The sequence below is a fragment of the Orycteropus afer genome, unplaced genomic scaffold (assembly GCF_000298275.1).
Source record: "Orycteropus afer afer isolate SDZICR_OR568_19922 unplaced genomic scaffold, OryAfe1.0 scaffold00154, whole genome shotgun sequence".
In the NCBI taxonomy this organism is placed as follows: domain Eukaryota; kingdom Metazoa; phylum Chordata; class Mammalia; order Tubulidentata; family Orycteropodidae; genus Orycteropus; species Orycteropus afer.
The window spans coordinates 2,929,921-2,953,580 of NW_006921741.1; the positions used below are offsets into that span (position 1 = coordinate 2,929,921).

The window sequence follows — 23,660 nt, forward strand, 5'->3', positions numbered from 1 at the left end:
AACAACAACAACAACAACAACACCAAAAATCATCTAATATCACCAAACCTCCATCTCTTGCAGCTATTGCCTCAGAAAATATAGTTCATAGGTAGTATGCCTTGAAGGTGGCAAATGCACCTTGATCCATAGGCTGGATCAAGTACCGAGTAGTAGATACACCAGTTTCACATCTTGATTTAGATCATCTATGTCAGAAAGATGTCCTGGGGCATTATTACATAGCAGCAGAATCTTGAAAGGAATGCTCTGTAAGGCAATAGACACAAACTTCTGGGATAAAACAATTTGAAAGATAGTCTGAATGACACAATCATCATCCAGGACTTAGAGTTACTCCTGTAGTACACAGCAGCTTATTTTTTGTCAGTGTTTTTGAATGCTTGGTGATTTTCAGAACGGCAAACAAGGAAAGGTTTTATTTTAAATCCAGCAGCATTTCCTTCAAGCAGGAGCTTGATTTCAAGTGAAACCAGGCATCTACTTTGCCTCTTTACATAGGGTCTTTCTGGCATCCTTTTCTAAAACAAGCCTGCTTCATCCATGTTGAAAATCTGCGCTGGTAGATACTCTTCATCTTCTGATATCTTGTCCACTTCACCCCTGAATTTTTCAGGAGCTTTAGTATCAGCCCTGCTTTTATCTCCAGTTTTACACATGTTATGTAAACCAAATCTGCATTTAAAGCTAGCCTTTGCTGGCATTAATGCACTCATGGAAGTCTTCTTGCTGTTTCTTTAGGTTTTCAAAAAGGTACTGTACTTTCATTTGGATCATTGGTAAACTCACAAGAATCCTCCTCTGGATTTGGTTTTCTAGCTAAATCATCAATAGCTTCCCCAGCTCATGGACTGACCCTTGCACCGTCTTAGTTAAAACTGTCAATTTGATGCCAATCTCTTCTTTAACTGACTCCAAAATAAGCAGTGCAGGTAGGTGTTACAGTTAGAGTAACTTCAGTGAGAAAAGACTTTTATATGGGCTCAGAGCTTGGGTGCTACTGCCTTTAATACTACTTTGAAATGTTTTATTTAATCAGGATACTTGGATTCTAGTTGAAGTAGAGCTCCAAATGATTTATGCCTCAGGATAAGTCACTTTTCTGAGCCTTAGCTTCCTCGTCTGTAAAACATAGGTCTTGGTCTAGAGAGAATTTTTTAATCAATTGTCATTCTTCAACTCTTAGAAGTCTCCAGCCACTCAAGTGCACAGCAAGAAGCAGTAGAGGGGCAACAATCTCAGCAGTATTAGCAAAGATCTATCAAAATGAAGTGGAGACCCAATCACTATCTTTCACAGGCAACTGGCTATAATGTGTTCTGAGTATTGTAACGTGTAATGTGTACTGTGGAGTAGGTTTATGTTTTTCTCCAGTTAGGGCCACTGTGCAGGGTTTTACATGTAATTCATTGGAGGCAATATTCACATACATATTCTAAGGCCATAGCCCTGGTTCTAGGAAGCCAGAACAAAGACTAGAGGTAGAAGTCAGATTAAAGATAATCGTGGTTTAATAGAAAAACAGCAAATATTTTAAAGGTCAGAGATGTTCCTCAATGTTGAGAAATTTCTACCTTTGGGACATGTTAGCTGAGACCAGAAGATGTAGAAGGGATTCTACCATTGAGAGTTTAGAGTTCTCAAGTGACATTCAGGATTTTTTTTTTTTAATGTGTTCAAGGTTAGCTGAGTGATCTTCTTAAACTCCTTCAGACTTAATTTTCTGAGCCATATTATTATTAAAATAGCTACTTCTTATGGCTGTTGTAAGTACAGTCATCCCTTGGTATCTACAGGGGATATCAAAATCCATGCTTAAGTCCCTTATATAAAATGTCCTAGAATTTGCATATAATTCACACAAATCCTCACATATGCTTTAAATCATTTTAGGTTACTTATAATACTTAATCCACTCAAAATGCTATGTAAATAGTACTTTATGCTTCCTCTTAACCTTTGAGAAATTGCTTTGACCACTTAATTGATTTTTTTCCCCTTGAATATTTTCTATCCACAGTAAATTGAATCTGCGGAGGTGGAACCTGCAGATATGGAGGGGTGACTATATAGAAGATTATGTATATCTAATTCTACACCTATTATCTCTATCTATCTATGCACAATGCTCACACATAATAGATAGTAAATAATTATTATTAGCAGCTCTGGTAGCGAAGTGGCTAAGGCACTTGACTGCTAACCAGAAGACTGGCGGTTCAAATCCACCAGCCCTTCCTTGGAAGGAAGGTTGGGCAATCTACTTCCGTAGTGATACCTCCTCGGAAACCCAAGGAGGGGTCACTATGAGTCAGGTCTGATTCCACGGCACATAACAACAACAACAACAACAAATAATTATTACTGATCGTTACGATTATTTTTTTTTTTTACAATTATTGAATAAAGCTGCCAGTGTGGCAGAACTTCCTTTTTCTTTCACAAGCGTGAGGTTGCCACTCATGCTTACAGGCAAAGAAAGGTGGCACTCTAAGAGATGCTACTTAGAGTGGCATAAGCTCCTAACATAAAGTCAATTCTACCTCAAGCATAAAGCTAGAATTTGGCTAGGGAGTAGAGGTTCCCTACATCTAGATAGGTCACAATTGTCCCATTAATTTCTGAATTTTCCCCTAACAACTCCATAAGTAAGCTTTTACAAAAGAGCTTATCAAGAGTGCAATATTAGCAAACATTATCTCCATTATGACTGAAAAAGCTATGTAGTCTCTTTTTCACTGCAGTATGAATATTTCTTTCCTTAGGAATTATTTAGTCAGTCAGTTTAGCTTGGAAATTCTATTCTTAAAAAGCATGTGTTTCCTGTGGGAGCATCACTCATTTCTTTCTTTTCTTGTTGATAGGAGCAGATGATGTACCTGAAAAAAAATTGTAATTTTCCTCCACAAGTTGCAAACATGCAGCTGTCAAAAGAAATCATTGCATCAGAACAATTGTGTAGGGAGTGAGTATCCTTGGGTGTTTTGTAAGGAAACAGTAAACTAGCTAATTTATGGTTAATGAAAAAACAGACTGAGGAATGGTTATGCAGCTTACATTTCTGACACTTAGATCACATTCCTCAATGCTGTTCTATGCAAGCTGAGGTCATTTATGTACAAGACTTTGTGCTATCTCCTTCCTCTCCTGCTCTTAATTTTCCCTAGTTCCTCTTGCCCATTTTATTCATTCAGAAACTCATTCATTCATTCACAAGAATTTATTGAGCCATTTCTATATAAGTTACTGCTTGGCCTGAGAGGATCTACAATCTAGTTGTGGTACTAAAACGATAATAGGGCATACTGTTCTTCCCCAGAAAAATATTCCCTCTAATTTTTTTTTAGTATATGATGCTGTTTAGCTAGTGTTTCTATCTCTGATAGAATTTTATGTGATTTACTAATTGTCCCATGTAGGTGAATCTCATTTCCCCATATCATTATGAGGCTTTTTAAGACAAGATCCCTGGGTCAGGAAGCTACAACTATAATTGAATATTATCTGACTCAGCTCTGCCTGTATAACTTCATCATGCATTCTCATTCCAGATGGAGCTGGTTTCCCTTTTCCCTCTTTCTCCATCTATGTCTTGGCTCAGATTTGTAGGGTTCATGAAATCTTTACCACCATTTAAATCCCAGGCCAGAATCTGCTATGAAGTAGTTTCTCAGACTTTTACAGCTTTCTCCAAACTCCTATAGACAGCCCTTACAAATTGTTACTTAATCCATGAACATATACAGCATCTTAGCATTTGCTAAGCTATTTATAGTGTATTATTTTTTTTCATTATACTATTTGCTCTTCAGTTCAGATTCTTCTTTCTAACTAGACTGCAGGCTCCATGAAAACAGAAGTCATAACTGCATCTGTTCCTCACCACGCTCAGCCCTGTGCTGAGCATGGTAGTCATCAACAAGCACATTTTAAATATTGGTAGAAATTTAGTAAGTAACAAGAGATCTGCAAAGTCATTACAGAAAGTTTGCTTTGGCAGCATTCTCTTTTCAAATACAGAACTTTTGAGGAATTATTATTCTCCACACGTGCAAATGTGTCTCACTGATACAGCAGATTTACTTTCCAAATAATCTTAACATCTCAGCTCTTTACCTGAGTCTGCCATCCTCTGCTGCAGCACCACCTGGTATAATCTTCGTAATAAATATGCCAGGGTCATCTCCAATGTGGGGATTATCTGTCCCACCAGCAATACTGAATCCCAGACCAGAATTCCCCTGTGGAAACAATAAATAGACATTAAATGATGTGGCTGTCACTTAAAACCTAGTTCCCCTGGCACTCTGTGTTATCATCTTACTACTCAAATGGAAATCAGGTGATAGCAGTCTTGTATGCAAACCTATAAAGTGCACTATCATCATAAAGACAAGGTCATGAAGAACATTCAACTTGAATTGTAAGAATTCAAGAGGACTGACATTATTGTTTGTAAAGAATGCTTCCTTTATATGGCAATTAAAGGGATTATTATAAAGTATGCGTATGGGGGGACTTACAAATTATGTAATATGAAAAATGAAAAAAGGGCTAGAGTGAAAATTATAAAAATAAGACATTCATATGAAAAAGAAATAGAAGAAAACAAGTTATCTGCACATACTAGATTTGATAAAGTAGAGAAGTTAAGTGTTTTCATTTTATTATTTCTGGTATTGTTCTAATGTTGCACACCCCTAAAATAAATGTGTTTCTAAGTAATAATGAATTTTAACTTCAAAAGGTAGGGCCCTCTTCTACAGTCATAACACTTATGAGATACTTTCTAACAATTAACAGACTCTAATTTGCAATAGCTATAAACCAGGTGTGTTATATGGCTGCAACATATAAATCTGAGTAGTTTATATTCTAATCAAACTCTTATACTTCTCCTGCAGATTGCAGTAATTGACATACACTGCACATATACCCTTCAAAAATTTGTGCACAAAGTATAATTGAAAGTCCTTCCAAATTTTACAAAAACAGCTCACTTAAAAAAACCAAGTGTTTGTTTACACATTCCTTTTTAATCTCCAACTCCATAACTATGTTGTTCTCATAGTACATCTTGATATTTTTTTTCAATTCATATTATATTTTAAACTCTTATCATACAACTAAATAGACTTTATAATTGCTTTAAAAAGGCTAAGTAAATTTCATCAAGGTCAGATGCCTTCATTTAACTACTCTCTTGTCATTGAGCATTTACTTTCTCTATGTATTCTTATAGCAAATAAAGCTTAGTAGATTTGTGACCACTGAGCAAGCTCAGGAAAAAGAGATGAGAACTAATAACTTAATGTTTAATCTAGAAAAATTAATTAGAGAACTCAATTAGTCAGAAAAGTTCAATGTCAAGATAAGATCAGCTATAATCTGACAAGTTACACCACTGCAAATGTCAAGGTACTGTTAGCAATTTTTATTGACTGAATTAATAAAACTCTAAATTCCACAGGGTTGTTTTTACAACTGTACATTTATGCTGAAAGGTTGAAATTAATAATTTAGCCATGTAAAGTCTCATGTCCTTATGCTTCTGACATTGCTAATTGTTTGTTCTTTGAAAAATTTCAAAGTTCCTTGTACAGAGACCTTACTTTCTAGCAGTCACATAATCATCAATTTATTTAGTGTTATTGAACACACATCCTGTATCTGGTACTGTACTGAATCTCAGGGCTACAGTTTATGAGGGGTAAGTACAGAATTAAGGATGTATTAGAGCTTAAATTCTAAAACACTTGGGTTGCGGAAGGCTTCAGTCTACAGTGGAAGGCCTAACTCCATTTTGAGATTCAAATGCCAGAAGAGTTCCTTCTTACCATTAAACTAGCAATATGGCTATGCATTGGGAACTCTGGTAGCATAATGCCGAAGGCACCTGACTGCTAACCAGAAGGTTGGCAGTTCAAACCCACCAGCCACTCCTCCGAAGGAAGATGGGGCAATCTACTTCCATAGTGACACTGTCTTGGAAACCCAAGGAAGGGTCTCTGTGAGTTGGGTCCGACTTGATGGCAATAACAACAACAACATGGCTATGCATAGATGAGTTGGAGACAAACTTAGGGTGGGGCAGTTTACCCTCAGGAAGAGTGTGGTTGAAAGTAGATTATGCTCAGACAAGGAACTAGGGAAATTGTGCTCTGGGGGCATAATTGGTAAGGCATTTGGCTGCTAACCAAAAAGTCAGCAGTTCAAACCCACCAGCTCTTCAATAGGAGGAAGATGAGGCAATCTACTTTCATAAAGATTTATCACTTTGGAAACCCAGTGGGGGTCGCTATGAGTCAGAATTGATTCAATGACAGTGGGTTTGGTTTTTTCATTTGGTCCTTAATCTAATTTAAAGGCAGAACTGTCTTGTGGCTATAACTAAGGGCCATACAGTCATAAGTCATATCTGGACTACCATGTAGCCAGAAGGTCAAGCCTCAGAGCAAATTCAATAACCCTTTCATTCTTCAATTATGTACACATCTTTTCCCTTCTATAGTCCCGCCTATGACAATGACGAATTGATCTGCCACCACTCATGATTTTCTCATGATTTCCTTTGTTTTCAATAGGGCATAAATAGCCCTAGGGCCATGACTAAGCAGGCTCAATTCAGCTTTCTGTACTGTGTACATGCTGAAGGTTTCCCTTATCCTGCATGATGGGTTTGTCATTGTCCTAAGGTTTAATAAAATGTCTCTACTGAACCTGTTTGAATGTGGGGTCTTTCTTCCCCTAACACAAGGGACAGCTAACAGAAGAATCCAACATAGGGGCTTTTCTTGAAGGATGGATAGCAGATAGATTACTTGAAAGGGAATCAGGGTAGAAGTCCAAGAGGAGGACAGAATTTTCCAAAAAGAAGAAAGAAAATATATAAAATCTCTCAAGTGAGAAAGAATATAGCAGGTCCAAGGAACAATAAAGCCAGGACAAAGAAAACATGGAGAATTGGATGAGATGAGCCTGACCTTATGAGTTGATGAAAGCAGAGTGTATGTCAAGTCATTCTTGGTTTTAAAAGTACCTGTTGACACCAGATGACTATATTTGTATGGGCTGAGTATCTCCTATGTGACTGACTTTAAGCTTATGGATTATTAAAACCTGACAATTTCTTCCTTAAAACTCAAATCATAGCAGAAAAGGCAGTGAGAGTCTTATACCTGGTAGTCAGTACATTTTCATTATAAAACCTCACTTGTATTGTTATGTATGTGGCCACTGAGACAGCATTCATGTATTTTAACAGTCCTCCTAAGATGCAGAAGTATTGGAAAGGAAGAATAGGAAGATAGGTATTGTCTTGGTTTCCCAGTGCTGCTACAACACACACAACACAAGTGAATGGCTTTAACAAACAGGAATTTATTCTCTTACAGTTTAGTAGGATAGAAATCCTAATTTAGAGTGCTAGCTCTATGGTCTAGGTGAAGGCCCCTCTACCTGGGGCTTTAGCTTTGCCTTTTATTCCACACCCACTGGATTTGGAGGCCTTTCATAACTCATGCAGCTGCTGGATGCTGAGGCTGACAAACCCAAGGTCACCAAGTAGAAGAGACAATCCCAAGATAAACAGGCAGCATGGGAGACCATGGGTTCAAGTCCAGGAACACTTCCAAGATTGGCAGGAAACAGGGCAGCCCACTGACATGAAGGCTTAATTCAAGTTCCAGATATGCCAAAAGCTAGAGACCTTCCTCAAAGCTTCTCATTATGTACTGGAAGCAGGCCACCCTCAAAGGCAACTACTTAGCTGCTCACAGCAGATTCCACCATGGAGGTGATTATACTCTCATCATGGGGAATAACTACATCCAGGAATAATTACATACATAGGTAGATAGGGTGAATGATCAGGTATGTCTAGGCAAAAGGAAATATATCCATGACCATATATAAGGTTAGCAGACAATATTTCTACATATGTATTTCTATGTACTGTAAGAATGTTCATTTAAAAAGAAAGGAATATTCATATAAACAGAACAGCAAAGTTGTGATAACTTCTTAGCTACAGCCAACCTCCATGAGGGTTGAACTACTGGCCCTGTGGGCTTGGGACCTGGGCATGGGGGATATCAAGCTCAACTGGAGTAACACACTACACAGAAACATTCCTTACTATGTTATTTTGTAGTTATCTATTTATCTTCCCTTCAAACTAAGCTCTGAAAAGCAGGTATTGTACAAATATTAATCTTTTTTCTTTGGTGCTCTCTGCAGCACATAGTACTGTTCAATAGATAGCTGATGATCTGAATGACCAGACAAACAAACTTATTGAGAATGTTTATGCTCTAAAGGAAGCTCTGGTAGCGTAGTGCCTAAGGCACTTGACTGCTAACCAGAAGGCTCGCGGTTCAAACCCATCAGCCACTCCTCGGAAGGAAGATTGGGCAATCTACTTCTGTAGTGATACTGCTTTGGAAACCCAAGGAGGAGTCGCTTTGAGTCGAGTCCGACTTGACGGCACATAACAGCAAACAACAACAAATGCTCAAAGAGGAAGACCCAAAGAGGACATGATAGAAGTTCATAGTGTATTAAGTAATGACATGTGGAAGCAGCAGCCATTTTGTTCTGTGTGGCAACAAGATGGGGATGGACTGCTTTGGGAGAAAGAAAAAGCCCTTCACTTAAGGAGCTTCTGGCTAATCACTAGATATGAGAGACACAAGCATCCACTGAGATATTAAATTAGATGACTGTAAAGGATTCTTCCAAGACTCTGGATTGCTGTGTAGGAAAACTGTTCTTGTCAGAAGAGAAAAACTATTCTAAAATTATAAAAATTTATTTTTAAATTATGTTTAAAATTCTGTGAATCAATACATATTTGAAGCAACAACTGTGATGACAACCTAGCAATATTTAACCACTGTTTCTAGAATTGACTCTAATATGGGGAATATGGTGGTTCTACCATTTTGTAATATACTCTTCCCTGCCCGGAGACCCACTCTGAGAAAAAGAGTAAATGGGTCAGGGAGTTCACAATTGAAATAGGATCCAAGATGGAAATTAAATGTAACTGGATCTATGCTTCCACTCTCAAGGATTTCCAAAAACTTTTATGCTTCAATTAAAATTGGTCTGTCAGCTGGGCCTGGCCTAGTCACTACCGTTCTTTAGAAGAGCTCATCTGAATTCAACTAAGGAAATGATTTAAAGTGCTTTCCTAATTCCCTTATTGTTCTCCCAGCTTTCCCTTTCAGGCCTTTGCTACCAGCCAGCAGCATTCAGTGGAGAGGAGGACAGATAAAAAGCAGCAGTGAAATTGCTGCCTGCTGCTCTCCATGGCTGAATCACTCCAGTCCCCTGACAATCATCTCAGAGCCTGCCAGCTGCAGGGGCAGAGCCCGGCTCCTTTCTCCTCTGAGCAACAATTTCTCCATGTGAACAGGCAGACCCTTGGCTGACACTCTCAAATCCTGAAAATTGTGACTAATTAACCAAGTGTTAATCCTTGACCTAGTCAATGGAAACTATGAGGTGCCATGCTGGCAAGGGCAGCCCCTGTCCAGAGTTCTGGGTGGGCTTCTGTGTTCTTGCAGTTGGGCAGATTCCACAACCGATGAACGCGGCTGGCATGGACTAGTCTTTCCCCCAGCTTTCTAATCCTCCACATTTGGTGACACTCTCCCAGGACCATAAGCTCAGTGCCAGCCAAATAGCACTTCCTGTTTCATGTACTATACAACACAAAACTCCACTTTTATTCAAAGTTTATTCTCTAAATGAAAATTATACCCAAATTAGGGTTTTTTTTTTTTTAAAAAGAAAATGAATAATGACATAATATGCATTTATATAATGTTCTATTGATGAAGCATTTCTTTACTTTTTAGAATTTAAAGTACCCACTTTAAAATATTGTTTGAGCCAGTAATTCACTTCTATGAATTTATCCTAAAGAAATAGAGATTTATACTAAGATTTGTGTTCAAGTCTCTGTTGCAGCATTATTTTTTTTATGAACAAATGCACAAAACAACAAAAACACAATTGGAAACAAAAGTCCAAAATACAGAGAAACATTTAAAATACTGTGTTACATACACCAGAATAGGGGAATATTTTGGAGCCATTGAAATTGTAGTATATTTAATGACAATGAAAAATGTTCATTATCTAATTGTGAGGGGGGGGAAATGTACAGGAAGTTATATTTACAGGATGATTTTCATTCAAAATATTCATAGTAAAAAGACTATTACTTTTAACAAGAAAAGGATTAGTTACTAATTAATAATAGCAAATGTGCTTAAATAGGTGTGACCTTAAGTAAATTACTCAAGCATGAGCACCTGTAACCTCTATGACTTCCTCTTGTATCCTTCTCCTTCTCCCTTACTAGGCTCTAGCCATCATACCCCACTTATGATCCTACAAAGCTTCAAGTTCATTCCTGTTTTGGGGACTCTGTGTTTACTTTTATTTCTACCTCCATTCTTTTTACACGACTAATTCCTTCTTAATCTTCAGATCTCAGCTCAAGTGTTACCACCTCAAAAGGGCCTGTCCTGACCAGCAATAAACTATACACTATACTACCACCCTAAATCATCCTCTATCTCATTGCCATCTGAACTTAATTTACTTGCTTACTTATTGTCTGATCATTTCACTAGAGTATCAGCTCTAGAACACGGGCCATCTTTCTGTTCAACACTATACTGTATTCTCAGTTCCAGAACATCACCAGGTACATAATAAACATTCAAGAAATATGCACTGAATGAATGAATGAATCAAAGAGAAACTACAGTAAAGTGTATATTAGTACCTGTTTTGGAGTCAACAGTCCTGGGTTTGATTCTTGATTTTACTTATTAAGTAGGCTACTTCTCTGGGCTAGTTCTTTAGCAGCCCAAAGGACTAGCTAATACTCTGCATCTTACTTTCCTCAGTTCAAAGTAGTAATTGTTAGATATTGTAAAAAATGACATTTTCCTGTGTAAAAACACCCAATATTGTTCAGTACATAAAAAGGTAATCCACAACATTATTTACTTCCTCCACTACTCTGAACACTTGCTATGTACATGACAAGTGACACTTAAATCCTTGACATCACAGAACTTACCATCTTGTGGGAAAGCTGGACATATAGAAACAAGATGAATGTTATCATCAGGATATGTTAAGTGCCAAACGAATTCAAGAGGGAGAAAAGAAGCCTTCATTGGCTCCCTACTTCCAAGTGAATAAAGTCTAAATTTATTAGGCATAAATATTTACAGCTCTGTGGTCAAGTGCCACCTTGCTTTTCAAGCCTCATTTCTCACAGATGTCTTTTACCTAAGGGCACTCCAATCAAACCTCTCATTTTGAATTTTATGTATCAGGCCTGATAGGCCTCTACAATTTTACTCTCATACTCTCCTTCTCCATATATTGAAATTATGCCTGGCCAGGGCTGCCATTGAACATCTCTTGCTCTGGGAAGTCTTAAGTGATCTTACACTACCCCAATTCTTAATAACTGAAAGTAATTTGTCCCTCCCAAAGCCTGTGGTTAGACCTTTCCTTAGATACATTCTATTTCCTGCTCTGTGTCTGTGGTAGTATATGTGTACTTGTTTATTTCATAGCCTAATCTTTAAGAACATGAGGGTAAGATTCTTAGGTTCATCACTGTCATCCCCAAAGTTTCCTTCATATTACAGGTGCTCAAAAAATAGTTAAGCATAGATGAATGAATGACTGAATGAATTTAAAATGGATTACAGTGGAAGACTCCAGATGATAGATTACATCTACCTTATTTTTTACAGTGTGTTGTTGTTGTTATATCCCGTTGGGTCAGACCTGACTCATAGTGACCCCACCTTGAGTTTCTGAGGCAGTATCACTACGGAAGTAGATTGCCCCATCTTCCATCTGAAGAACGGCTGGTGGGTTTGAACCACTAGCTTTCTGGTTAGTAGTCAAGTGCCTTAGACACTAGGCTACCAGAGTAGCAAATAGTTTTCAAGTCTTGTGCTAACTCCAATTGTTGTTGTTGTTGTTATGTGCCATTGAGTCGGATCCAACTCATAGAGACCACTCCTTGGGTTTCCGAGGCAGCATCACTATGGAAGCAGATTGTACAACCTTCCTTCTGAGGAGTGGCTGGTGGGTTTGAACCGCCAGCCTCCTGGTTAGCAGTCACGTGCCTTAGGCACTACACTTACAGAGCTCCTTTGAAAACTTCCTGGGTTACTAAGCTGAGAAGGATCTGGAGGTGATGTCCATGACTGAGTGAAAGTCTGTATCACACAATTGAGCAGTTACTTAATCAAATAGTGTCTCTTATTGGCCAGCCTTCTTTCATTATTCTTACTCTTAATACCTTATTTTTATCATTTATCACTCTTAGGTGTAAAAACCTTGAGAACCCAAGACATGATGTTTAAGTTTTCTTTTGTGTCCCTGACTTAGAAAGTGGTGAATACAACAGATCTTAGTTTTCAGATAATGTGCAAAATCATTTGCTGACCCCACAAAATCTCCTTGTGATCTGCCCTTATTTTCTTCTTCATCCCATTTCCCTCCCTTCCTCCTTCCTACTCTTACAGTTTCCAGAACACATTCATTCCATTTCCATGCTTTTCCCCCTCATCTACCTAAAGTCAACTCAACCATCATCTCTGGAAAGCTTAATGTGACTCTTCAGTTGGGTTTAAATAGCCTTTTGTACTCCCAGTGGACAGTGAACTTACTTTTACTGACACATATATCACATTCTGATAGAAAAAAATGAAGTTTGTAAGGAAGAAACTGTATTCATTTTACTCATGTTGTTGTTGTTATGTGCCGATGAGTCAGACCCGACTCACAGTGACCCCTCCTTGGGTTTCCGAGGCAGTATCACTATGGAAATAGATTGCCTCATCTTCCTTCCCAGCAGTTGCTGGTAGGTTTGAACCGCTAGCCCTCTGGTTAGCAGTCCAGTGCCTTAGGCACTATGCTACCCTCTAACCATGGCTGGCACTTAGGAGCATACAATAAGTATTGGTAGAATAAATGAACATTTTATTTTTATTAATCATTACTATGCTAAGCACTTAATAGGCTTTATCTTAGTTACTCCTTTTAGTATCCTATTTAAATACCTGATTCTTTCTACTTATTCTTGCTTTTATCCAGTTGCAACAGAATAAGCACTTCACCTTTAGAAGAAGAATAAATGTGTTCTGTCTCCTGCTGTATCAACTGGTACACAAGGCAAAATAATTCACCCCCAAGGTTTCCCCAACTCCTTAATCACAGGCAGAATCCTATAAGGTTTTAAAAGAAAATGAGGCTTGCAATCTACTTCATATCCCTCTTAGAGTTTTCTCTCATTTACTATAGTGAAGTTCTGCCTAAATCTTTTCTCTGAGCTTAAATTTGACTAAGGATTTAATAACAAAATATAAAACATTTAATACTCAGCATCAACTTTAGAATATTATTACATGTGAAGGTAAAGTAAATAAACTGAATCAGAGCACAGCAGAGAGGTATGTATTTCTTTTAGAAGGTATTTAACTGCATGCAAAAAAAGTCACTTTGGTTCTTAATATTTCAGTAGCAGAAGAAGGGAGATGGGGTTATTTACTTTCTTCTCTTTTGCAGTGGAAATAAATTTTATGATTCAGGCAACAATCACTTCTTTGATTCTCTAAAGTATGTTTCAAATACAGAAATGCAAGGGTAAGTAGAGCTGACAAAAAATGTTGGCCTATCATTGTACTTTAGGCAGGTTAATGACTCTCATTGAGACATAAATATGATGTGGCACATTCTGCCACTTCCAGTCCTTTGTGAATACACTTGAAGAACACAACATGTTTATAAAGTCCTCTGATATCTGCCACATCACAATAGATGATAGAATAGCTTCCAGAGTATTGGCTTTGTCCTCAAGCAAATTATGCAGTAATGTTTCCTTGAAAGTTTTTGTGCATGTAGCTCTTCTTTTCTCAGAAGATACATTTACCAGATGGTAAAAGTGACAACTTCAGAAAAAAATAAAATAAACCTCAGTTGAAAACAGCAGCTTCTTCAGAGGTCATGGCACAAATCTCTGGTAGCAAAGCACAGCACAGCATTTTAGAGACAAAACTATTACCCAAATACTGACATTTCATGACACTTAATGTTCAATAGGCAGTGTGTTTGCCTGAGGATATTGCTTTCCTATCCCAGATAAGGCCAAAGGATTTTAACAACAGTGACAAAGCAGAGACAGCTAAGACCATGTACACAATTTTAGGCTGCTCCAACCAAATTCATATACACATGAATACACACACACACACAACATAACGAAGTACAAGCTCATGAATACATATTTAGGCATAACCCATGATATGCCACTTTAGATATCTGAGAAGCCTTCCACTAAGGGGCACCAGTGAGTTCCTCACACACATGAAATATGAGCCACATGAGCCAAAACCACCTCTCACAGCAGGCCTGGAGAGTTCCCATTCTCTAAATCCAGGACAACACCAGGATAAAGAAGAGATTCTTAATGGCCAGCTAGGACATTCATTCACTCTTCTAGTTATTTAATCATTTATTCATTTAAAAATACTGAATTTAAGCCATAAATCAGGATTGTAGTTGGTTAATAGTTACACCTAGGATTAAACTAGGAAATTAAAGTTATATTACACAACAGAAAAAATATATTTATTTATCGTACATCCTTTTATCTAATTTTTTACATAGTTCAAAGAAGCATATATATCAAGCTTAAAGACACAGAGCAAATATCTCAGCCTTATGTTTCTTGAACAGATGCTCATTCAATAGTATATGAATATTTCTATATTTTGCTTAAAAAAAACCTTGTTATTAGGTCACCTATTAACAAAGGTCTTCTGAGAACTTAAGGAATCATTTCATGAAAAGTATGGATGTGGTAATTGACAAATCCCAGAGTAATGAAGGGAAAAAAATAATCATCTGGTGTCAAATGTCTTCTATTGACTTTGTACTAGAACATTTGTTTCCTTTTGTCAGAAGGATATAGGCAGCATACATTCTGCTAGCTTATTTTTGCGGGGCTGGAAGGAAAGGACTAGGAAGAGAATTGACTTGATAGGAAGAGAATTGACTTGATGTCTGAGCTCCTTTCAACTTTAATTCATTTAAAGAAAAGGCAAGGATTGCTCAGTCTTTGGGTGACATGGATAATTTTTTTACATCTTAAAAAAATAAGTAATTCTCAAATGTGCATAGTGTCACAGGTTTATTTGACAATCTGTATCATATGTGTAAATTGTAAAACCTTGTCCACTGCCCAGGCTTTTGCTATGTTAAAAGATTTATATACATCTGTACATAGCTTGTGAATGGGTAACCTGAGTATATCCAAATGCAACCCGGATGGCACTCATTTAAGAAAACTTCTATTTTTCCCACTCCCTAAGGAAGAAATAAAAGAGTGAAATTTATTTGAGTAATATGACTGGAGACATTCAAATAGTAATTTAACCACCATTAACTTAAAGTAGTTTCTCATAATGACTCTGAGAAAGGTTTGCCCATGTATCTTTTCATCAAAGAAAAGGAGGGGGAGCAGATATTTTAAGTGGTGGTCTAAACACACTCATATTCACATGTCTGTAACAAAAGTGAAGAAGGCTGCTGATTGATAGTCACCAAGCCTTACTACACTTGTGCTACAAAGATAATACATATTTCCTTCATTAAAAAATAATCAAAGAATCCTGACCTAGTGGCTTTTATCAGCTCAGCCATTTGCCCCCACCAGCAAATTTCTATTTAGACCAGTCATCAAAATAGAACTAAAGGCAGAAGAAGGAAGCTAAGATAGACATGCTCTGCAGGTGCCATTGTAATATTTTTGAACTGTGTTTAAAAGCATAGTATATAAACTTACATTAGCATGCAGTGCCTATTCTTCCAAATTATTACACTCTCACGTTTGGAAACTATGTGTGTTGTGCTGGTGGTCATGCACATAAAAACAATTAATTCCAACTCATCAACATTTCTCTAGTATCTTGTGTCTTGTCTTTTTTCTTCTCTACCCACTTATTAATTCAATCACTCATTCATTCATTAATTCATTTAACAAATATTTATTGAGCAGATACTCTGTGTCTGGCAATGGGTGATATGCTGTGTGCACGAGGTGAAGAAAACACATAGCCCCTTTCTTGTTAACCAAAGAAATTTTGTGGATGATAAGAATTTACTGCCATAATCTTGGGCATGTTCCTAAACCTCTCTGAGTCTCATTTCTTCTTCTTCTATAAAATGAGGTTAATAATACCTTCCTTGAAAGATTTTTGTTTTCTTGCCTTGTTTGTATGCCTGGTTTCTTGGCACACAGTAGGCACTCAACAGATAATTAGAGTCAATAAGTGAATCAGAGTGAATATACTGATAACTACAACAGTGGGTACACATTGTATGGTAGCTAATATATATACAATATTGAGTTTCACCTCCCGCTTTGTAGTATATATCTTTGCAGACGATCTAAAAAATCTAAACTAAACTCACTGCCGTTAAGTCAATTTGACTTATAGTACCCCTCCTTGGGTTTCCAAGGCGGGTATCACTACAGAAGTAGATCACCCTATCTTTCCTCCAAGGAGTAAGTAGCTGGTGGGTTTGAACTGCCAGCCATCTTGTTAGCAGTCAAATCCCTTAGGCATTATGCCACCAGAGACATAAGTAAATGGAGATACTTTTGTCTAGCCCCTTGTGGTAGTTAAGATTGTGTGTCAACTTGGCTGGACCTGGTTTTGAGTGGCTGGGCAGCTTTCAACTTTAATTCATTTAAACACAAAGGCAAGGATTGCTCAATCTTTGGGTGACATGGATAATCCTTTTTATGTCTTAAAAAAATAAGTAATTCTCAAATGTGCATAATGTCACAGGCTTATTTGGCAATCTGTATAATATTTGTAAATTGTAAAACCTTGTTTTTATTCCCCATGAGAGACTTAGAGATGTTTAGGAATGTGCTCAAGATTATGGCAGTAAATTCTTATCATCCACAAAACTTCCTTGGTTAACAAGAAAGGGTCTATGTCTTTTCTTCACCTCATGCACAAAGCAGATTCAGAACAAGTCAGGACTCTAAAATATATTATTTCATCATTCTCTAAAATACCTCTCTCACCTGAAATAGAGGCCCAAAAGGCAACCAAGCTAACAAAGAGAGAGACTTTTTTTTTTTTGTTAAACACCCTGGTTTATCTTTCATATATCTTAGTATATAAAAAAATATATATATGGAAAGAATATGCAGAGTCATTGTACCAAAACTATTTGGTGGATGATGTTCAACTATTTCAGGAGGTAGCACATGATTGAGAACCAATGGTACTGAAGGAAGAAGTTCAAGCTGCACTGAAGGCACTGGTGAAAAACAAGGCTCCAGGAATTAAGAGAATACCCACTGAGGTGTTTCAACAAATGGATATATGGAAGCACTCACTCATTTATGCCAAGAAATTTGGGAGACATCTAGCTGGCCTACGGACTGGAAGAGATCCATATTTGTGCCCATTCCAAAGAAAGGTGATTCAACAGAATGTGGAAATTATTGAAAACCACCATGAATATCACACACAAGCAAAATCTGATGAAATTTTAAAAACAGTTACAGCAGGGTACTGAGGGAACTGACAGAAATTCAAGCTGGATTCAGAAGAGGACATGGAACAAGGGATATCACTGCTGATGTCAGAAGGATCTTGGATGAAAGCAAAGAATACAAGAAAGATGTTTACCTCTGTTTTGTTGACTATGCAAAGGACTTTGACTGTGTGGATCATAATCAATTATGGATAACATTGTGAAGAAGAATTCCAGAACATTTCATTGTGCTCATTAGGAATATGCACATAGAACAAAGGGGAGTCAAACAGAACAAGGGGATGCTGCGTCATTTAAAATCAGGAAAGGTGCATCAGCATTGTACCTGTTCACCTACCTACTCAATCTGTATACTGAGCAAATGATCCAAGAAACTGGACTATATAAAGAAGAAAAACACAGCATCAGGATTGGAGGAAGACTCATCAACAACTTGTAACATGCAAATGACACAATTTCACTTGCTGAAAGTGAAGAAGACTTAAAACACTTATTGAAGACCAAAGACTACAGCCTGCAGTATGCATTATATCTCAACATAACAAAAACAAAAATCCTCACAACTGGACCAATAAGCAACATTGCAATAAATGGAGAAAAGATTGAGGTTGTCAGGGATTTAATTTTACTTGGATCCACAGAAGCAGCAGTCAAGAAATCAGACATCATATTGCACTGGGTAAATCAGCTGCAAAAGGCCTCTTCAAAGTGTTAAAAAGCAAAGATGTTACATTGAAGACAAAGGTATGTCTCATCCAAGCCATGGTATTTGCAATCACCTCATATGCAAATGAAAGCTGGACAGTGAATAAGGAAGACTGAAGAATTGGTACATTTGAATTGTGATGTTGGTGAAGAATACTGAATATATCAGGGACTGCCATAAGAATGAACAAAGAAGTGCAGCTGGAATGCTTCTTGGAAGTGAGAATGGCCAGAGTTCGTCTCACCTACTTTAGTCATGTTGTCAGAAGGGACCAGTCCCTAGAGAGGAAAATCATGCTTGGTAAAACCCAAGGTCAGCAAACAAAGGGATGACAGTCAATGAGATGGATTCACACTGTGGCTATAACAATGGGCTCAAGCTTAGCAAAGATTGCGAGGATGATGCAGTACCAGACACTGTTTGGTTGTGTGTACATAGGGTCATTATGAGTCTGAAGTGACTCGATGGCACCTAAAAACCACAACATTTCTTTCTTGGCTACTTCAGTGTGCCCGCAATGATTAGATTTACTTACCATATCATCAGATAGAAGATTTTTTCTGAAGATAGGAAATTATTTTCTAAAGTTAAAGTATGCATTCTAATTACTATACAGGTGGTCCTGAACATCCAAGATATGGCCAACTCCTACTTGCCCATTAATGTTATGTAAATTCTCCCTCACTTGAAATGATTGAATCAACCCCAACTCACAACAAATTCTTCATCACAATCACCTTCACTTGCTGCATGTGCAGCTTTTAACCCACTGAAAAAGCTTTGAGCCTTTTCTTTCACTAAAATAAGGCTAAATGAGAACCATATGCACCTGTTTTGACCCTCCTACAAATTCCACTTAAAAGCGTAAGATTAGTTAGGAATAGATGTTGATCATAACCTAGGGACTGCTTGTATAAAAGAGTTTTGCAGCATAGCTTTGAAGATTTATTCTACTTACTAAAAAGCAAAAAGAAGCTGCCAGCATTGTTTGTGATTCATGAATAAAGAAACAAATTCTGTTTTAGAGCTATTTTACAATATTGAAATCAACAACTTATCATTCAAAAGAACTCTCCCTTTCCAAAAAGAACCAAGAAGACTTAGTAGAGGTTATTTCATCATGAACCTCAGTGATAGACAGTATTGTTGGGGTCACAAAACATATTCAAATAGCAATGGTTCAAACACAAATCTCCAAGTTGTACTGACCACTCCCATAGATATTAAAGTCCCTGTGTCATAGGTTTAACCCTACATTGTTCAAGAATGGCCTAGGAAGGTAACCTAAAATGTGACAGCTGTGCCCTCTAATAAATAAACAGGTAGAAATAACTTATTATTATTAAACTCTGGAAAAGAGCAAGCAAGAAAAAGCCATCAAATGTGATACCTCTAAGGAGATGCCCCTTAACTCTCAGCTTGTAAGATCCCCTCCACTGTGTTTCTACAGACCTCATTCTCATATTTATATCACACAGATTACTACTTGAAAGAAGAAATTATTTGTTGAATGTGTTTACCTCATATGTCTTTGAAGTAGGATGGGAACTAAGTTTTACTCAATTCTGAATACGTACTGTGCACCAATGTTTTCTGCCTATGATACTTGCTTAACAAATATTAATTAAAGAAACATTTACTTTCCATCTTCTACCGTGTTTCACCCTGTGGTTGCCAGTAGCAGCTACAAGCAATATCTTTGCAGGGGTCTCCAGACTTTTATGACCAAGGACTTCTTTGGTAAGTTGGTCTCTCAGGGAGGCCCTATTTTGAAAGATTATATCTGCTAAACAAACTAACCTGACTGTGCCTACAAATGGTAAGTAGTGCCAACTTTTTTCTTTTCTAGGAAATCATATTTATTGAGAAATAATTTGTTTTCACTTTTTATTAGTCAAATACTTACATAGCTGCCAGTCAGAGGTCCTGGTCAGACTAAGATAACCAGTGTGATGACAATGAGTTGGCAAAACTGGAGGCAAAACCAACGGAAATTGATGTTTGAAATGGTTGTGGGATACTTTCTCTGGTAACATATCAATTTCCATTAAGCTTTTAGGAATATATATACACACATATATTGTTGAGGATCAGCATTCCAAAAGAATAATTGCACCATAACCACATAGAATTTACCAAGAATATAAATTAGGTCAATATTAATATATTTCATCACATCAACTATACAGCTATCTTGGAAGATTATATAGAGGTCTTTGGTAAAATTCAGCAGCCATTCCTAACTAAATCCACAAGCAAAAACAAACAACAGCAGCAAAAACATGTTTCAGAAACAATGTAAATATTACTTTTCTCAGCCTAAAACGAACCCAAAATACCATGCCATCATCACCGAGAGATGGCCCAAATGGCTATAATTACTACCTGGTCCTTCCCCTCTGCTAGCATCTTTGGGCTCCTCTGAAGCCCAATCATTTGTCTAAATAAGCAACAGAAGTAAAGAGATACAATTTTCAGGCCCATGTCTGATTACCCGCCTCTTCAGGTAATCAGGCAAGAAAATTTGCAGTGTACTCTGTGCAGTGAAATATATAATCCCTGGAATATGACAGATGGGACAAGATCCTCATGATCCCTCATCCATAGTGCAAAGAGAGAAGGCACACTGTGGAAATTGTCCATCCCTCCCAGACAGCTTTTGAGTCAGTGATGACCACCTGGGGTGAAAGTTCTCCTGTTGTATACTCTCTGTTGTCTGTGAATATTAAAATGACTTTCATTATTGCCAACAGTGTGTAAGTGTCTCATGTGTGTGACTTGATCAAGATAAATTTGATATGACACCCAGGAGTGGTTGGTACCAGTGAGTAGAATTCTCATCCCCGTACCCTGGTAGGTAATGGGATCTGGAGACAGACAACACAATCACTATTACTTATCATTGTTCTAAATGTTCTATCAAATGCAATGAGACTAAAAAAAAGAGAGAGAGAGAGAGTGAGAGAGAGATAATTATAACTGGGAAAACAGTATAATTTTCAGATAATATATCTGTGAATTTGGAAAAAAGAGTAATTGGATTAAAAAAAATAATAATAGAACCAACATCCAAGCTGAGTAAACTGGCTACTTAGAAAATCCCAAAACCAAAAAACTAAAAACCAAACTCACTGCCATCAAGTTGATGCTGACTGATAGCAACCCCCACTGGGTTTCTGAGATGCTAATCTTTATGGAAGTAGACTGCCCCATCTTCCTTTTGCGGAGCAGCTGGTGGGTTTGAACCACCAACCTTCTGTTTAGCAGTCAAATGCCTCAGGCACTATGCCCCCTAGAGCCCATTTTAAAAAGGTTTCCTATATATGAGTCAGGACCGACTATACGGCAGTGAGTTTGGTTTGTTTTTGGTATATATCAACAGTAACCATTTAGAAAACATTTAAATTAAATCCTGTTCTCAATATCTGCATAAAGTTTAAATGTTGTTGTTAAATAAATCTCAGGAAACATTCAAGGCTTATGTGAAAACAAAAAGATTATTTTTTACTGCATATCTATCTACCCATGTACAATACATTGTGCTAAATTCTGGGAATAGAATGAAAAACAAAATACAGCCACTTCCTATACTCATGGAGCTTAGTTTTTAGTCAGGGAATCAGGGGCAGACATTAGATAGCCAGTTATATGGTGAATTACTTAATGATGATGGCTCTACATCTACAAAAGAACATAAGGTATATGGAAAAATATAGCAAGAAGACTTGCTCTAATCTGAGTAGTCAAGGAAGTCTTTGAGGAAATCATATTTATCTGACCTTTACAGGATGAGCAAGAATGGTTAGTTAGAGTGGGGACGGGAAAGCAGTTTGAACAGAAGGAACAATGTATGTGACGTTTTTGAGGCAGGAGGAAATATAGCATGATGGAGGAATTAAAAAATAGCAGAATGTCTTGAGAACAGTGAGTGATGTATAGTCTGGTGCTAGATAAAACTGGAGAAGTAAGCAGGAACCAGATTATGCCAGGCATTATAGGCCATGTTAAGAATTTTGAACTGTAAATCAAAAGATTGTAATAAATCATGGAAGAAGTTGTTCATAAGGATGATGATATTAATGAGATTGACAACTTCCTAAATAGCTTTATTGAATGCTAGGCAATGTTCTAACTATTTTGCATGTACTATCTCGATTCTTTTATTTACTATTTGAGGTAGGGACTATTTTTATTCTCATTTTACAGACAAGTAAACTGAAATATGGAGCACTGGTGGTTCAGTCATTAAAGCACTTGGTTACCAACAAAAAGGTTGGCAGTTTGAACCCACTAGCTGCTCCATGGGAAAAAGATATAGTAGTCTATTTACAAAAAGGTTACATTCCTGGAAACACCATGGAGCAGTTCTAATCTGTCCTTTAGAGTCACTATGAGTCAGAGGTGACTCAACAGCAGTGGGTGTGATTTGGTTTGGAAACTTGAACATAGAAAGGGTGATAATTCTAGAGATTACAGTAACTCTAACTACAACATGGAGGAATCACTGATGAGGAAATAAGAAGGATAGCAACATTGATACTTGATAAGAGGGAAGGCTACTATACTAAAACAAGATTGGTACAAATGGAGATGCAGGGAAGTGTATGGACTAGAGCGATCTGAGAAGGTAAAAATAGACAGGACTAGAGCACTGTTTGGGCATGGCAATTAAAGAAAAAGATACTCCAATTGTTAGGTCTCTGACTTATATTTATAAGTGATGGTCCATGCACTGAGATAGAGTATTCTGAGAAAGGCAAATTTAGAGGATCAGATTATGAGAATAATTTTTGACATGTGGAATTGGGTTCTTGTAAATCATCCTTGTCAAAAGGTTGAGTAGTTCTCTAGGTATACAGGTCTGATGCACAGAGATGATGTCAAGTCTAGATATACATATTTGCAAATAGATTCCATATAACCAAAACCAAACCCACTGTGACTGAGTCAATTCTGAGTCATAGGGCTTTATAGGAAAGAACAGAGCTGCCCCATAGGGTTTCTATAAATCTTTACAGAAGCCAACTCACTCATCTTTCTCCCATGGAGTAGCTGATGGGTTCAAGCCACCAACCTTTGTTTTTCAGGCCAATGCTCTAACCACAGCACCACCAGAGCTCCTGAATTGCTCATAGATAGGTTTAAAGTCATCAGAAGTTATGAGGTCATCCAGGGAAAGAGTGTAGAATGAGAAACAGGCTCAAGAATGAGGTTGGAGAATCTCAGTCATTTGAAGTTGGGTAGAGTAATAACTGACTGTTGTTGTTGCTGTTATGTGCTGTGGAGTCGGACCCAACTCACAGCGACCCTTCCTTGGGTTTCTGAG

General features: G+C 37.4%; 1 protein-coding gene across 1 annotated transcript in view; it reads right to left on the reverse strand.

Moving 5' to 3' along the window:
* DLG2 (discs large MAGUK scaffold protein 2) overlaps positions 1-23,660 on the reverse strand; it is a 1,122,948-nt gene that overhangs the window by 866,233 nt on the left and 233,055 nt on the right. The window contains exon 4 of the mRNA XM_042781713.1: positions 4,117-4,241. Coding sequence (XP_042637647.1) covers positions 4,117-4,241 — 125 coding nt within the window. The remainder of the gene's footprint in view (positions 1-4,116; positions 4,242-23,660) is intronic.